At 39.6% G+C, this 19,104-nt stretch overlaps 1 protein-coding gene across 1 annotated transcript in view; it reads right to left on the minus strand.

Moving 5' to 3' along the window:
• Positions 1-19,104, minus strand: part of itfg1 (integrin alpha FG-GAP repeat containing 1) — a 158,630-nt gene that overhangs the window by 101,633 nt on the left and 37,893 nt on the right. The window contains exon 8 of the mRNA XM_063882046.1: positions 12,102-12,186. Within this exon, the coding sequence (XP_063738116.1) occupies positions 12,102-12,186 (85 nt within the window). The remainder of the gene's footprint in view (positions 1-12,101; positions 12,187-19,104) is intronic.

Consider the following 19,104-nt stretch of genomic DNA (forward strand, 5'->3'; position numbering starts at 1 on the left):
ACATCAGCTCAAATTAAGAGAGCTCTGCCCCTCCCTCGTACAACTAAAAATAATTGTTTTCAGAGTTATAAGATGTTTTTTTAAATAAGATTTACAAGCACATTTATGGACATTTATTATTAACATTAATCTTATATGTTTATTTTGTCTGTCTGACCCTGGCCTACCATGCCGTGAATGGATCTGGTCCCTACTACATGTAGGACTTGGCCATACATTAGCCAATCGGCTTGCTACACACTCAGTACAAGTGGGACCCAGGTACCCTTCAATAAAAACACGCCTTTTTGCTATTGGCTCCAAAATGGTGGGCGGAGCTCCCCATTGATATCAGGACAGAATAAAGTCTACACATCATCCATAGACGGAAAACACCTGTTTCACTTGTAACTTGGTCATTAAATCTAACACACAAAATGGTAGTACTTGTAAAAGCTTTATCCCATTTGAAACTGATGCACCAGCACCTACAATGATTTGTCTTACTTGAAGTGAATATACCTGCATGCTTCTTGTTGTTCTGAGTTATAGTATCTGTATGGTTTATTGAACTTATTATTAGTTATTGTAATGGTAAATGTTGTTAATCACCCTTTGAACCCACACTTGTGTTACATACAGTGGGGAGAACAAGTATTTGATACACTGTTGATTTTGCAGGTTTTCCCACTTACAAAGCATGTAGAGGTCTGTCATTTTTATCATAGGTACACTTCAACTGTGAGAGACGGAATCTAAAACAAAAATCCAGAAAACCACATTGTATGATTTTTAAGTAATTAATTTGCATTTTATTGCATGACATAAGTATTTGATCACCTACCAACCAGTAAGAATTCCGGCTCTCACAGACCTGTTAGTTTTTCTTTAAGAAGCCCTCCTGTTCTCCACTCATTACCTGTATTAACTGCACCTGTTTGAACTTGTTACCTGTATTAAAGAGACCTGTCCACACACTCAATCAAACAGACTCCAACCTCTCCACAATGGCCAAGACCAGAGAGCTGTGTAAAGACATCAGGGATACAATTGTAGACCTACACAAGGCTGGGATGGGCTACAGGACAATAGGCAAGCAGCTTGGTGAGAAGGCAACAACTGTTGGCGCAATTATTAGAAAATGGAAGAAGTCCAAGATGACGGTCAATCTCCCTCGGTCTGGGGCTCCATGCAAGATCTCACCTATTGGGGCCTCAATGATCATGAGGAAGGTGAGGGAACAGCCCAGAACTACACGGTCACCTGGTCAATGACCTGAAGAGAGCTGGGACCACAGTCAAAGAAAACCATTAGTAACACACTACGCCGTCATGGATTAAAATCCTGCAGCGCACGCAAAGTCCCCCTGTTCAAGCCAGCGCATGTCCTGGCCCATCTGAAGTTTGCCAATGACTATCTGGATGATCCAGACGAGGAATGGGAGAAGGTCATGTGGTCTGATGAGACAAAAATAGAGCTTTTTGGTCTAAACTCCACTCGCCGTGTTTGGAGGAAGAACTAGGACGAGTACAAGCCCAAGAACACCATCCCAACCGTGAAGCATGGAGCCGGAAACATCATTCTTTGGGGATGCTTTTCTGCAGAGGGGACAGGACGACTGCACCGTATTGAGGGGAGGATGGATGGGGCCATGTATCGCGAGATCTTGGCCAACAACCTCCTTCCCACAGTAAGAGCATTGAAGGTGGCTCGTGGCTGGGTCTTCCAGCATGACCAGACCCAAAACACACAGCCAGGGCAACTAAAGAGTGGCTCTGTAAGAAGCATCTCAAGGTCCTGGAGTGGCCTAGCCAGTCTCCAGACCTGAACCCAATAGAAAATCTTTGGAGGGAGCTGAAAGTCCGTATTGCCCAGTGACAGCCCCGAAACCAGAAGGATCTGGAGAAGATCTGCATGGAGGAGTGGACCAAAATCCCTGCTGCAGTGTGTGCAAACCTGGTCAAGAACTACAGGAAACGTCTGATCTCTGTAATTGCAAACAAAGGTTTCTGTACCAAATATTAAGTTCTGTTTTTCTGATGTATCAAATACTTATGTCATGCAGTAAAATGCAAATGAATTACTTAAAAATCATACAATGTGATTTCCTGGATTTTTGTTGTACATTTCATCGTTCACAGTTGAAGTGTACCTATGATATACATTACAGACCTCTACATGCTTTGTAAGTGGGAAAACCTGCAAAATCGGCAGTGTATCAAATACTTGTTACTTGTAATACCTGTAGATTACCTGTGTGGGTGCTTATAATAGAGAGCTCTATGCATAATTGGATCCCGGTATACAGCCCTGGAAGAAATTAAGAGACCACTTCAGCATTATCATTTTCTCTTGTTTTATTATTTATAGGTATGACTTTGAGTTAAATGATTTTTAAAAATGTTTTTATTGTATTCTATAAACTACTGACAACATGTCTCTGTTTTGGAATTCAACAGACATTGGAATGGCTGCTATACATGTAGAATAAAGATTTAAGAAACACTTGAAGTGGTCTCTTATTTTTTTCTGGAGCTGTATGTTGGAAGACAGACGGAGACGCGGGTCTTTAAAAAAGGACACTTTTGTATCAAATGAACTTTCTGATTTGCATTAAAATACATATTAAAATGTGCAAATTAATATATGAACTTGGAAACCCAGGAGACTCAATCATTTGCATATGGATTAGGATATTAAAACATGCAAGGGATATAACAAAATGGGGCTTGATTGGGAGGTTTAATTTTTCGCATTGATGCATTTTTACGGCCCGGAGTGCATTCACATAAACTTAGATGCATGTTTTTATGTGATACTGCTTGGAACTGACTATGATATTAACCAGCCGAACAGGACTTCTGTTTTACAGGTAGACCCAGAACTCGGTGAGAGCAAGTGACAACAAAAGTGAGACGGAAATAGCTAAACATGTCGGGAAGCAGAGTGGAATGCTTGAAAACAAGACAAGTCAGTGAAAGCAAATAAAAAAAATTACAAAGTGAAATGAAGGTTGAAAAAAAAGGGGTTGGAAAGAGAATGAGACAGACAGGAAAGAGAGAGAGGAGCAGAGGTTGGAAGTAACACAATATAATAAGATGAGTGGAGGAAGAACGCCTGAGGGGAGCGCAGAGAGAAATAGGCTGTCCTGTTAACATGATGACCTACCTGCTCACACACATGGACACACACACACACACACACACACACACAGACACAGGCACACGGCGCGATGACAGCCTTTCGGATTTTAAATATCACCTCCCAACACATTCATGTCTTGCTGTCTGAAAAATCTCCCCATCTATGAGCCCGCCTCTGTCCTACCTGCAGTGAAGCTGGCTGACGCGCTGCCTGTTTGGCTTCGTTGTGCTTTACGTAATGATGAATTATGCATCGGCCCTTGTCACTTTGAAAAATGCAATTACCTCAGTGATAAGGCAGATGGGCCTGTTTTGTCTGACATATGCTGTGCATCTATTAAGAGTCTACTGCTGGAAACGGAACAGTCGCACACAACCATGGGCACATTCCCGTATGCTTCCATGAACACACACTGAAATATGCACACATACACAAACAGGGCTCAAGTTCAGCCAGTGTGTGTCTGTGGAAACGCATGACAGTGAACATAAAGCAGACAAGGATCATGGATCCAAATCAATGCAGTTTTTGGTTTTACAGCATTTATCGAGATGGGAATGTGTGTTTTGAGGAAAGGTCAGTCCTGTATCGCTGATGGTACTGTCACTAGAACACAGAAAGAGACAGAAGATTGACTTTTTTCAAGTAATATACATCTGATTATTGAAAAGGATCATGTCCTTTACAATTTAGAGTCTGGTCCTTTTCAACCGACTTAAAGTAGTAAATTAGTAAAATACAGGCATGCAGCAATTTATCGTACTGATTTATCCGAGTATTGGCGATGTTTATCAGTTGGGTTGCATCAAATGTCATTTTTAATTTTACATTTAATTACATTATTATGTTTCACAAAATGAAGTACTGAAAAAATCATCTAATTTAGTAGTATAGCAGCCTGAAAGGGCAAACTAGGGGTTATATTAAAGCTGTTTAAATGAAGTGGTATGAAAGAATGATGAAGTTGTGCTCATTCAAAGCTAGTGTAATAAAATGTTGAGTGACTTTACAACAGTTAATTTATAATGTAATAATAGAGGGGTTTTTAAAACCAAAGGGGAATAAATGCTAGCAAAACAAAATAAAAAAACAAAATACACATTGGCTTTGGTATCGCTCATTATTTTAAACATTGGTATTTTGCAATAAATTCAAAACAGTTGCTTCCCTTCTAGAATCCAAGAGAAAAAGTCGAAACCAAAACCTTAAAGAAAAAATATAAAATACATATAAATAATTCCTGATGGTCTTTCAAAGAAAAATCCAGGTGTCAAAGGTTTTATTAAAGCGCAAATACTGCTGGTATATGATAGAGAAGTCTTATATTGTCTATCTTCAAACAAATATTTAATATAATGGTTGTAAAATGAACATTTTGACCATAACAAATGTTCAGAGAACTTTCAGAGGCATGACATGACATGCAAAGAAATTCACAGTAAGGTTAGGTTCAATCACGTGTTCCTGGTTTGAAGTAACACTAATTTGTTTGAGTGTTTTAAGACCATGTACCCTACTGCATGGAATTTAACTTTCAACAAGGTAGAACCCACACAAACTGCTTCCTACATGCTACGGTGTTGTAATTAGCCAATAATTAAAGCTTTGCTCGCTATCGACCTCCATTTTTATTCATTGGCTCAGTAAACTGACAGGTCAATAGGTCATGTAATAGGACATATTTATTGGGACTTTTAAGAGGGCTGGAACAAAAGGACTCTACTTTAAACAACTTGTGGCTCTTTTACAGCTCATATTTAAAGTTTGAAACAGGTTGATATAGTTTGCACACATCGTTACAACATTTAACAATAACAGTAATCCTAGTTAACCAAACACTAACCCTAAAGAAATGACAGAAACACAGTGCCATAAGGTAAACACCCACCAGGTTCACAAAACATAGACCAAATTACACAGATAAACTGAAAAAAAGGCAGCCTTCAGTAAGTTTAGCGTCATAAAGAGAACATTTAAGACTGGAGTATCATTTAAGTTATTAAACTGCATCTCCTAAATACTACAGAGAACTATATGGATGAGCATGTATGTAAAGCTGCGGCAGCTTACTGGAAGAGCTTTCCCAAATGAATCTAACAGAAACCAGTCTTGATATTTTACGGGGAGACAGAGACATGGCTGCAAACATGTGAAAACCCCAAATCTAACTGCAGCTTACAGTCACTTTAATTTGTCTTTTATTGATGTGTTGCTGATTGGATGTTTTTGTATCCAAATATAGATTTAAAGACACTTTCGAGAGACAAACATAAAGGCAAATGTAGAGAAACGTGGGCACAGACAAAAAGGCTGTGACACAGATAAGGATAGGTAGAAAGATGGAGAGAGGTCTGAGAGTGCGATGGAAATAATTCCCTCTTCAGATCACACACAGGGATGCACTGCTGCTCTCTGCTCCATCTCATCCTCACATTTTTCTCTTCGTCCTTTCATTATCCTCCCTGCCATCTTCCTCATCTTCCCTCCCTACATCATCGACGTCTGCAAATCTTTCTTTGTCTATTCCCTTTTTTTATATTTTACGTCATGTCACCTTTGAAGTCTGCCATCCCCTCACATTTTTTCGCCGACCCTCTTTCTCAATCTGCCTCCCCGAGGTCATTCTTTCAAGGTTTTTCAGTAAATTTAAAATGTGCTCTTTGATTAGGCTGGAAAGGAGCTGGTAAGATGTTCCCAGCGCAGAGAGACAAACACTGCATGATAATCATATTGACAGGGTCAGGCTGCTGAACAGAGATAGGCCGATGCCGTATGTAGGTAAGTAGATAAAGAAAACAAACAGAGGAGAAAAAGGGACACACTCAAAATCAGCCCCACCTGGACGATTTTGATGTTAGAAAACAAATATGGCACATATTAATTTGAATGAGAAATACAACTGTCATTCATGTTTTACTTCAACGCTCCTAAAAGTCCCTGAGGGTGCGTCCCTATTTTAAATGTGTAATTTAGTTTGGTTGATTGACATATTTAAATAACAAACTCTAAATGGATATGACATTAATGGCAGGAACTATAATTATCACTAATGATTAGAGTGATGCAGGTTTTTTGAACTTTATTATCATATTTTGGTATATTTTCATGGTCCTGACGTAAAACTCACCAATCAGCTGTTGCTTCAGATGACAAATGGCCTCTCCAAATAAAATAGGGTCAGGAATAAGTCCTAAAACCCTACAAATTTGTCAGCATTTCATTTCAATTCCAGTTCCACTTCTTCTGGAAGCGTTTTCATTCATGTGATTTCGGTGAGATGCCTGAAATACCACCTGTAGTTACAAAAGCATAAGAGATTGTTACGTTTTGTAGGTTGAAATAGAATATGGAAGTAAATGCCCCACGTGTTAATCTCTTAAAAACAGCAGTTGCCAACCATTGACTAGATTAAACTCCGCTTCCTCTTCCTCGATGATGATGAGCTTAGCCATGTATCGATGCGCTCATTAGTAATCTATTGGGGTCTTGTAATATACTAACATGACAGTGGTCACTAACGGTTCCAAAATACAAGGTGGAATTGAGTAAAAGCCAAGATGGCGGTGGACAATATGCCAAGCTTTCAAAATGGTAGTTGTGAACGTCAGTGTGAATGCATCCACTTCTTAAAGTTGATGCTTGACAACCAAAACAATGCTCAATTTCATGGTGTAAGACAAAGATCAGAAGAACTTGTAATGATTCATCCTCTGGGGACCTAGCCTTGAAATCTAGGCGCACCCTAGTAGTAGCAAATTTAATTTGCAGCCATGGTTCAGCCTAGGAAACTCCTCGTTAGCTCGCGAGCTAAAAAATCCTAACTCTGGTTCGGCCAATCACATGGTGATTGTTGTCTCACCACTGATTGCGCTTATGGAGGACCAGGTAAACGAGGCAACCAAATTTGAACTCTCGCCCCTGTAACTTGGCAAAGGCCACCAGGAGGACATTCGAAGTGGCCGGTGCCAGTTGATATATGGGAGTCCTGAATCCTTGCTTCTTCAGAAACAATGGCGAGACATGTTAGCCACCAAGGTCTTCCAAGAAAACCTATTAGGGATTGTGGTGGATGAGGTTCATCTCACTTACAAATGGTAAGTATGTTTTAGTGATGAAGTAGATATTCAACAAGTAATCTGAACTGAATGATGTTGGGGGTACACTACAACCAACTACTCTGATGTTACACAGTTCTATAAGGCTCAGATGTTACAGCAGTGACATCACAGAACAATTAACTAATGGATAGTTTGATTCAGAACTAAACATTTTTTGTTGTAGAAGTTATTGTGGTATTTTTTTCTGTCACTCTGACTACGTCACCTTCTTCGTTGCTCTGATCAGTTGTAGCGCTATCCTATTGCTTGCAGAGGGAATTTGAAAGACAACCATTCATCCCTCGGATTGAGCCCTGCCAATTGTGTGTGCCCAGACCAAACATCTTGATGTAGGTCTGGTTTGCCAGGCGACTGAGGACCATGAATGTCTACATAACAGCCAGTCGAACAATTCCTCGGATAAAAGTCTCAGATCTTATTGTTTATTGTTGGTTTTCGTGTACGTTTATATTTCAGAATCTCTTGGAGGTTCATTTTATCAAATGTATGTATATAATTTCCCCATTCTAAATAAGATACTTACTTTTATTATGACCAAATGAACTTCATTTGACTGTAGCAACTTTAACATATACATTAATCAACTTTGAAAAGAAGGGATCATTGTATTGCACACTCCCTCCTACACATATAGCAGACTATACATCAATTGCACTGCTTGCTTCAGGCTGAAATGCATACGTTTTGGACTTGTGGCATTTCAATATTTTAAGAGTTTCTAAAACTGCAGTTTTTCCATGGCAATTCTCGTCAGAGTCCATCTTCTGACTCATACCCAGTCTCCCATTCAGGTCAATCGATATTACAACAAACACAGAGTCCATTTTTCTTGGCAGGAATCATGTGTTTTTGTCTCTGCCTGACAATATAAGAGTGGAAGATACAGTATGACACAGAAAAGGACTAAGAGATACAGTTATATACTGTCTAAGATTATTTCATTTTATAATATCTTTAGATAGTGTCAGATATTATTGTTATATTGTAAAAGCTCTCCATTTCTGAGGAAAAGTGATCAAGGAAGTTTCTATGAATATCCATGGGAAAAGAAAGCGACATAAAAGGAATGAGAGGGGGATAGAGGGTCACTGCAGAGCCCTCCTCCAACAATATAATAAGAGCGACACCAAAAGCTGTTAGAGGGCGGAGAAGGAAATGAGTGTGAGCAGCGCGTCAGCCGAAGATAGCAGATATACAGTAGATCAAGAGAAATAAAGATAGACAGCGACAGCCGAGGAAGGGCAGAGTGAGGCAGACAAAAACACGGCAAGAAAAAATAAGAGACGTTATATCCTGCGAGGCATCAGATTATTAGAAGCGTGACCCTCAAAGGCTTCAATCCCCAGCTAACGAGGGAAACGTCTTGAAGTGACATTTCCAAGCCGAAGGAGGAAGGGGTAAAAAGAAAAGAGTGAGCGATTAAAGAAAAATTAAAACGTTTTTGTAGAGATAAGCTCGAGATTTAAACAAACACACACACACACAGACACACACACACACACACACACACACACACAGGTCATTTTCCCTCTGGCTCATACATTATTGCTGATTTGGGAACAGGAAGTTTGTTCACTAAATATTTGATGGACACCCCTAGCTGCAATGAGATTAACAGATTAATCTTGCCAATAAGGATGTGTTCATCAGTGTGAAACTCTGGCTGCACACTTGTGTGTGTCACTTTGTGTGTGTGTTCAGTGCCACACAAGCCCAAAAGTTAATTAGAAATGAATCAAACATTACACCGCTAACGACAGCATGCAGCTCAAACTGAGAGATAAGGTCACACTTGCAAAAGGAAAACAAACAAAGTTCAATGTTAGGAAAGAAAAATAACAGAAAAATCTGAAACAAAACAAATATGTTATGAACCAAGAACCACTTGTTCGGTGTGTTTAACCTTTCATAGGATATTAGATCTAATTTAAGACCTTATATGAGTATTTACTGTGTTATACAGACACAGTATTTACTTCTTCTTTGCTAATTGTCAGGTATTTCCTTGTAAACATATTTTAATTTAAAGAATGAAACCTTTTCTTCACACTTTCTGGTGTGACAATGTCTTGTTAGACCATTATGGAAGAAGTTGTACTGATACCAAAAAAGTACATGTAAGTATTTTCAGTACGAGCGGTGAAGTATTCTTTTTGCTTTAACATTTTCCCTGTCAGACTTTGAAGGTGCCATAGAATGGCTGTATTTACCTTGGCATAGTTGAATAAGGAGAGTTCGGTACATTGAACTGACATATCGCGAACACCATTGTTTCCTCCTTCACGTGCAAATCATGAATATGCATATCACAGCGGTAAAACGGGCGAATTACAACAATCCCTGTGTGTTACTTAACACACGGTAGTCCAGCCCCAACATTGCATACACCAGCTGCTGGAAACACTAACGCTAACACTTACCACTCCGTAACGTTGCTCTCCAATATCCGACCAACTGGCTGTTCTTCAAATTCATCGGTTTCCTCCTCCGATAAAGGCTCAAACATGTAAGGTTGGATGCCAATAGCCTCCATGGTTCATCTCTCAGTTTCACTTCACTTACTTCTGTGGGCTCTGAGGCAGCCATGGATTGCCATAATTATTTAAATGAGCCCCAAATAAGGCAATTAAGCTTGTTTCTTTCTAGGACCAAATAATAGGGTTGTAAATGGGCCTGTAAAACTGCATCTGGATATTTTTTGGATCAACCAAATTGTATACCTTCTTTGTAGACATCAGAGAGCAATTAAAATACCAGATAGATGCTTTCTATGGCACTTTTAACTATATGATGTATTTGGATTATATAACTGCTGGGTTATTGGGTATGTTTGTCATGATCCTTGGTTTGTGTCTGTTTCCTGTTTTATTTTGAAAGGTTTTCCCCTCTTGTGTCAGGTTAAGTTTCACTCCGTCTTTAGTTTCCCTCCTTCCCCTGATTGTGTCACTGTGTTCACCTGTTGCCCCTGTGTTTCTCCTCCCCTCTCCAACTGTGTGTGATCTTCTGATTAGCCTTGTGTATTTAGTCTTGGTTCCCCTTTTGTCTCTGGTTCGGTCGTCGTCGTTTCCTACCTGATCCCGTACCTGTTACCTGCCTGTTCCTGCCCATCCGTATGTCTGCTCCTGTTCCCAGTGTCCCTGTATCCCCTGGTTAGTGTTGGTGTGGTTATTTTTTGGTTGAAAGTACAGCTTTAATTTAAATAAAGCTCGCCTTTTGTTTGGACCCATACCTGCCTCCCGTTCATTTTACTGCACTTGGATCTTGTTTCTCCAACCCGCTGACAATTTTGCATTTTACTGTAGTAGATGTTTAAGGTTGTGATCATTTTAACTCCCTTGAATCACAATGTGCAGTTTTATCTACTGCGATGCATCACATTCTGTAAGATCACGATAGGTTTGTAGCTTTGTTGCAGTGCTATAAGAACCACATATCTCAAAGTCATTTTTTAATGAGCTTCTTATACTAACAAGGCTGTATTCAGCTTTGTGACGATGCATTTCAATGCTGATCCAGGAGGGTTTCGACATTATTTATCTTGGGAAAGTAAGGGAATTTTCTAAACAAATAAAAGAACACTGTCCTTAAGTATGCCACAATTAACACATCTCGGGGAAAGGAGATGAAAAACTATCTGCATAATAACTAAAGCTGTACAGTAAAGTAAAAAGTACAGGATTCCCAACTGAGAAGTACTGAAGTTAGAAGCATAAAGTGTCTTCAAATGGAAATGCTCAATTTAATTTGTGCTTAAATACAGTTTTGTGGAAAAGTTCTGTACTTAAATTCCATCATTGCTATGTGCTAATGGCGGGTAGTAGTAGCTACAGTTAGCCAACTTTAGATACATACATTTTTTGTGTAACTTCTAAGCAATTACTGAGTTTGTGTTATGTGTTTATGATTATATGCTACTTGCACTACGGTTTCTACATACTGATTTGCAGGGCACAGATGAGTTATGGAGGAAATGCTACTTTTGATAACTTTGGCTGCCGTTTATCTAAAGTAACACAGTCAGAGAATATCTTACATTTGCCATTAGACTCTTAATGACTATTTGGACATAGGACACTTGAGAGCATCAGGACATATTCTTCAAATGTATACAGAGCATTGTTTATGTCGTCCACAGAAGCAGAGTAAAGGAGTGATATTACTCATCCAGTTTACCACCCAGAATTTCCTCATCTTACTTTACAGTTGTACACCATTGGACCATTAATCCCAAATGGTTGCTATCTTCTTAAACAAGCATAGAAAGCCACCATGGCTGAGGAGGTAGCTCTGACGGAGCGACAAGGGGTTACTTTGTGTCTGCAGCCTGGAGATTAGCGAGCCAGCGGAGATTTGCCGAGGATAAATGTAAAGCTGAGCTAAACAATGAACGCTTCTAGCCAAGATTGTTTAAGGGGATAAGATGTCCACAAAAATATGTGCCTGTGTGAGATTAGCGGTCTGGTAAGCATTTTTGGAGGGTGGGTGTGTTTGCATGCATGTGTATGTGGAAAGAAAGTTATGGGATGAGAGAGCTGAAGTGAAAATGCCAAAGCCAAAAAGACCACACGGTCCTATTCGGAAGCCTTTGAAGCAACACAGCTTCAAATGCAGAGGCAGCTTAAAGGACCTAGGATAGGAATTGATCTGACAACCCCCCCCCCCCCACCACACACACACTGAAACACCCACACACCACTTCTGAACATAATCAGGCCCAGTAGAACTCACTGCGTTCAGAGGTTTCAGTCAAAATCTCCATAGTATATGTCAAAGCCAGCTATTGGAGGGATCTCGCTGTCACAATCGAACGCACAAGGTTTGTCACAATGATGGCAAAGGAAAGAACTATAAAATTCTTACCAAAGTCTGCAAAGGAGGACTGTCCGACGTTTTTGAATTGAGGTTTTTCCGGCAAGACATCATCAACTTTGGTGAAGTTCCCATCCTGAGAGAGAGAAAAAATAATTTGTTAAAACTCTCCACAAAACCTGACCAGCCTTCCTCGTTCCAATTCTTATGGAAAAGTTCAAAAGAGTTTCAGAAGCCAATCAGAACCCCCGAAATTCAAACACTATAAGATACCTTTCTGGACACTATAGATGTTCATTGTGAAACAGAATAAATGTGACAGTTAGACAAGTCAATGACATCGTCACGCAAACGGCAAAACAAATAAAGAATAAACTGAAGAATCCTAAAGACAAAGGTTGGTTTGAAAAAGGGTGTAAAGGAATTAGGCAAAAAAACATATCAGAGTATCTATCAAAAACACAGATAACGGACATTTAGAGTTTATCCCTCTTTACTGTGACACACTTAACACTATAAACACACAATCGGAATTAAAAAAAAAAGAGCGGTACGAAAACAAACAAATGAAAGTAATTGAGGAGTCTACACAAACAGATTCAGGGGAAATATCTGGGCACTATCTTGAAAACTTGTATAAGATGGAAAGATAGATAGATGGATGGATGGATAGAGAGAGATCAGGTCCAGCATAATTATTCTTTTCCTTTTCCATACTTGGCCAAGGTTCATGGAGCGTTCAATGGACTGTAGCAAAGCAGTCGGTGGGGAAGACTTTTGTGTTCATCTATGCTTGTGCATAAACATGAGAAAAACATACATGTGTGAGCTCTTCACTGCATACCTGCATATATTACCCAGCAGATGCTAGAAACTGCCAGATTCTAAATAGCCACTTCCACAATCACTAATACATGATAACATTTAGTAATAGCATTGGTCCTGCATCTAAAAATCCAGTACAAGTAGGTAAAGGTGAAATGATCCGTGTCATTCTTCTCTGGTAGGGCTGCATTACTAGGATTTTTTCGAATATTTGTTGGTTAATTGCGTCATCTGTACACTGTGATTGTTGCACACAAATGTAACACACCATATATAACCAGAACATTAGAATAAAAACATTGATTGTTTTGTTGTTAGCTTAAAAATGTTCTTAGTTAAACTTGTTTGCTGTGTCCTAATCATTTTCTGTCAATTAACAAAGTTATGCATGCCCAAATAGCTTCAGTTACAGTTAATTTTAGTGCTGCAACCAATGTTTGTTTATTTGTTACCATGGGTAAGGGTTTGATTTATTAACTGATTATTTTCTCTATTCATTGTCTTAAAACCTGAAAATTGTCACATTTAAGAAGCTGGAAACATGTAATGCTCAAAAAATGACTTCAATGAATTGACCATTCAGTTTACCTGTAACTGATATCATTTTTGGAGATAAGAAACATACTTTATTTATACCGCAAGTGGGAATTATGTTGTCACTCTGTTGATACAGAATACACTTCACCTGGACCACAACCTGGAACAGTTCGGAATATATTGCCTTGCTCAAGAACACTTATTTTTTTGTCTGTAAAGGACTCAAACAAATGACCAGCCAGTAACCATCCGGTTCCCAAGCTGAACGGATGGAGTTACTGCGGCTCTTTAAGATCTCCTGTGAACCCTGAAGGCCAACAAACTCAGGCCGCGTCACTCGATGGTCGTAGCACACGCAAAACAAACTGAACAGAAAGAAGAGGTAGACTCGGGGATGCTTCTTCTCAGGCGGTGTGTAGTGCTGCAGCATATGCCGACATGACACGTCATCTCAGGGTGTCTGGGTCTTGAACCTAAAGATATATGAGCTTATAGGAAAACTATGGGTGAGAGGATTAGGGTGCCATCGACTTGTGGTGCCCTTTACTGAGGGCAAGGTAGAAAGAGCAAGAGCAGATAAGCATATTAAGAGTGTGTGAGTGTGAGTGTGAGTGTGAGTGTGTGTGTGTGTGTGTGTGTGTGTGTGTGTGTGTGTGTGTGTGTGTGTGTGTGTGTGTGTGTGTGAGCAGTTGTTATTCTATGCAGTAGGTAACTGTTGCCTGCTGATACCAACATTAGTGATTTATGAGAAAGAGAGGGACAGAGAGACGCAGGGATTGAGTCAGAGAGAGCAACATATGTATTATGTATAAGTACTGCAAGTGTTGTGGGGTGTATGTGTGGTTAAATACTGCAGTCACCATTGAATGCAAGCCAGCCATAATTTAAAGATATACAAAATGTTAAACATTGACATGACTATATACATACAGTGGGGCAAAAAAGTATTTAGTCAGCCACCAATTGTGCAAGTTCTCCCATTTAAAAAGATGAGAGAGGCCTGTAATTTTCATCATAGGTACACTTCAACTATGAGAGACAGAATGAGAAAAAAAAATCCAGGAAATCACATTGTAGGATTTTTAATGAATTAATTGGTAAATTCCTCGGTAAAATAAGTATTTGGTCACCTACAAACAAGCAAGATTTCTGGCTCTCACAGACCTGTAACTTCTTCTTTAAGAGGCTCCTCTGTCCTCCACTCGTTACCTGTATTAATGGCACCTTTTTGAACTCGTTATCAGTATAAAAGACACCTGTCCACAACCTCAAACAGTCATACTCCAAACTCCACTATGGCCAAGACCAAAGAGCTGTCAAAGGAGACCAGAGACTAAATTGTAGACCTGCACCAGGCTGGGAAAACTGAATCTGCAATAGGTAAGCAGCTTGGTGTGAAGAAATCAACTGTGGGAGCAATTATTAGAAAATGGAAGACATACAAGACCACTGCTAATCTCCCTCGATCTGGGGCTCCACGCAAGATCTCACCCCGTGGGGTCAAAATGATCACAAGAACGTTGAGCAAAAATCCCAGAACCACACGGGGGGACCTAGTGAATGACCTGCAGAGAGCTGGGACCAAAGTAACAGAGGCTACCATCAGTAACACACTACGCCGCCAGGGACTTAAATCCTGCAGTTCCAGACGTGTCCCCCTGCTTAAGCCAGTACATGTCCAGGCCCGTCTGAAGTTTGCTAGAGGGCATTTGGATGATCCAGAAGAGGATTGGGAGAATGTCATATGGTCAGATGAAACCAAAATAGAACTTTTTGGTAAAAACTCAACTCGTCGTGTTTGGAGGAGAAAGAATGCAGAGTTCCCTCCAAAGAACACCATACCTACTGTGAAGCATGGGGGTGGAAACATCATGCTTTGGAGCTGTTTTTCTGCAAAGGGACCAGGACGACTGATCCGTGTAAAGGAAAGAATGAATGGGGCCATGTATCGTGAGATTTTGAGTGAAAACCTCCTTCCATCAGCAAGGGCACTGAAGATGAAGCGTGGCTGGGTCTTTCAGCATGACAATGATCCCAAACACACCGCCAGGGCAACGAAGGAGTGGCTTCGTAAGAAGCATTTCAAGGTCCTGGAGTGGCCTAGCCAGTCTCCAGATCTCAACCCCATAGAAAATCTTTGGAGGGAGTTGAAAGTCCGTGTTGCCCAGCGACAGCCCCAAAACATCCCTGCTTTAGAGGAGATCTGCATGGAGGAATGGGCCAAAATACCAGCAACAGTGTGTGAAAACCTTGTGAAAACGTTTGACCTCTGTCATTGCCAACAAAGGGTATATAACAAAGTATTGAGATTAACTTTTGTTATTGACCAAATACTTATTTTCCACAATCATTTGAAATAAATTCTTTAAAAATCCTACAATGTGATTTTCTGGATTTTGTTTTCTCATTCTGTCTCTCATAGTTGAGGTATACATATGATAAAAATTACAGGCCTCTCTCATCTTTTTAAATGGGAGAACTTGCACAATTGGTGGCTGACTAAATACTTTTTTGCCCCACTGTATATATATATATATATATATGTATTGCTGTCTGCTGCTTTTACATTTCAGTCAATGAAAATGAATTGAGAAGCAAAAAGGAGGAAATTGCTCATTTTCAGGTTCATATTTGAGTTTAATGCCTCTACTGTGACTTGTTTACATGTTTTAATGTTCACAAAGCTCTTTATTTTTCTTATACCGCCTGTGCTGCAGCACCTCTGTTTACCCTCTGTCTGAAACTAGAGCCCAGTCTGCTCTGATTGGTTAGCTGGCCGACTCTGCTTAGAGATGTCCCATCCCTAAGCCCATCAAAATGTGTTAAAGAGCTAGCCAATAGGAGCACAAGGGCTACATAGCGATGTCACTAAGTTCCTGAGGTTAACAAACAGAGGTAACGCCCTCTGGAGGGAACTTTGGGATTTTAGCCTTTGCAGACCATTTACGTGCACAAAAACCTATGTAAAACACTACAGTGAAGGGAAAACTACAAAACGCATACTAGGGCTGCTTTAACTTCATCACAGAGTAAAGCAACAATTGCTTTGCATTATGTTAGGGAATATTTTGCTTTGGTGTTTAACCTTTGACTTAGTTCATCATTTTCTCCTTCCTCTGTCTCTATTCCCAAGGCATAGTTCTTCAGCCTTGGAGGTGCTGTTATTTTCATGAAGGAGAGGCAGCCTGGGGTTCCTGAGCTTTGTTGTTAACCAGACTTTACAAGCTCATGCTGACCTAAGATAGGTTTGATTGTTTTAGGACAGCTGGACGCCAGTTTATCTGGCACCAGGTGCTCTTGTACACACATTCTATTGCCCTAAATGACAGTTTTAGTTATACAAAGCGTCTGCTCTTATTTAGTCTGGCGCTTGAAGAATGTTGATTAAAACTACTTAAAACCTCTTCCTACAGCTAGGGATCTTCAGCATTGGTCGGGCACACGTTCTGTCAACTCGTGGCTGTAACAAACGTCATAATAAACCTTCAGTGATTGCCATCACAGTTCCAGCTCTCCCGTGTCTCTCTGAGTTTCGTTTCCATTGCTCCAGAAAATTCCATCACACATTAATTACATTTTTTATATTCCTTAGAGTAGAATATCTGCAACATATCATTTAGAAGAATAAACCCTGTAATTTCAATTCAATTATTTGATATCTTTACTTTACTGCAACATTGCTGCGATGTTATGAAACACAATCTCCATCACAATGATTTTCTGAGCAGAATTACAATTTTGCCAACTATCACTATTATACTGTGAAATCTCAATTTGTCCTGTGTTAAACAGTCTTTGCAGGTTGACACATTGTCTTTTATTACCTCACAATCCGATCAGTTTAAGATGAGATGAGATGTACTTTATATTGGGAACTTTCTCGTTGCAGCAGCATAAAAAAACAAGGCATTGCAAGTACATCTCAAAATAAAAATAGGAATAAACTGGCAGTAGAGAGTAAGAAATATACAGAAGACCATGAAGATAAAACATCTACATGACAAAGAAGAAGACTTTAAGAAGGCTGTTGTTGAGTTAATCAATTTTAGATTCAATACACAGATGAAATGATACAGTTTTTAAAAGTTGAAAAAGGTGATAGTAAATGGATTTAGGGTCTGAGCAAATACACATTTTGATTCTTACATTAGTCGGTATAGGATAGGTAGAGAAGAGTGTTTTTTAAGAGAGCAGTTCTGTAATGGCAGGGAAAAAGTTATTCAGCCTCATGGAGGTGTCTAATGCTTCCAGATACCTGTCATAGAAAGCACCCACTTGATCATCTTAATGGTAGTCTCACTCTCCCCCTCCCCCTCCCCCTCCCAGAGACAGTTAGATTGGGAGTTTAATGAATAGTGCTGTCAGTGTGATGGTCTGCTGGATTTATAATGCTCTGGCCTGAAGTTCCCTATTGGTCAGTTAATACATCAATATTTTGTCATCTGAATGAGGCTTTGGCCCATCTTCTCATCCTTGATTGTGGCATAAAGAACTGAAAACATTTCATTCTGAATATTGGAAAATGCTCTTGCTTCATTGCAGTCGCTTTACCGCACTGTTTTAACTAAGAGAGAGCTGAGTCGGAAGGACAAGTTCTCACTCTACATGTCAAACTTTGTTTCTACTCTCACCTATGGTCATGCAGGGTGGGTTGGCTGAAAAAACGACATTTTGGATACAAGCGTCCAGAATGGGTTTTCTCCGGAGGCTGGTTGGCATCTCCCTACAGCTGCATCTGCGATATTCTCTTTGCTCACCGGTTGGGTCAGTTAGGTTTTATTTCTATGGTTACCTCCCCTGCTAGCTTCAAAGAGTTGTTACCCGATTGGTTGCGCGTCGAAACTTTGAGCGAACGATGGATGTATGGAAGGATGGATTGCTCATTATCTGGATCAAAGCATCTTTTGGGGGAAAGACAATCTCTTTGGTTTGACTTAAAATGTGCTAGGCGTTTAGTACAGTACAGTAAAAATAATTATCATAAGTTTAGATTTTTTGTAAAGCCACTGTAAGAGTTGCATTCAATTTGATACAGTAAGTGAAAGGAGTCATTATTTCTTAAAGCCAGGATTTATTTGCTTTGTTACAGAGTCTGCTAATTATACTCTGCCTAAATAGTGCTGACTGAAACAGTAAAAACTGGTGCGTTATTGCTGCAGTTGTTTGCAGTAGATTGGTGCCAGAAAAATGATTGGCCACTGGACGTGAGGATAAATCACATAAATCATATTATTAAATGTCCATTTATTTGTGTTAAGTGCTCCATGTACAAATATGCATTTTATTTCTTGGATATAAAGCCTTCAAAGTGAACACATAGTCATGTAATGTTAGCTTTAAAACTATTGGCGTTGTGCAGGCTCTGTCAGTAAATGAAGCCTAATGTTAAATACACTTTTAATTATTCATGGAACACAAATTGTGCTTTTAGAGTTTCATTATTTGCATGATGTTTGACGCCCTGAATGCTAATCAGGCCAACAGGAATGTCAGAAACGTATTTTGGTGATAAATCACTGGCAGCGGATGTATTTGTGCCTGCTCTTAATGCTATTTGTTTCAATTAACCTAGACTTTTGTAAACACTGTGTATCGAATGTGCAAACTAATTTTTCGGAGAGAGGGCATGACGAGAATCAGTGATTCCTTTTAAATGCTATGATAATATGCTTTTAAAAGACTTCTCCTATAT

Source organism: Eleginops maclovinus, chromosome 4 (assembly GCF_036324505.1).
Source record: "Eleginops maclovinus isolate JMC-PN-2008 ecotype Puerto Natales chromosome 4, JC_Emac_rtc_rv5, whole genome shotgun sequence".
Taxonomy (NCBI): Eukaryota; Metazoa; Chordata; class Actinopteri; order Perciformes; family Eleginopidae; genus Eleginops; species Eleginops maclovinus.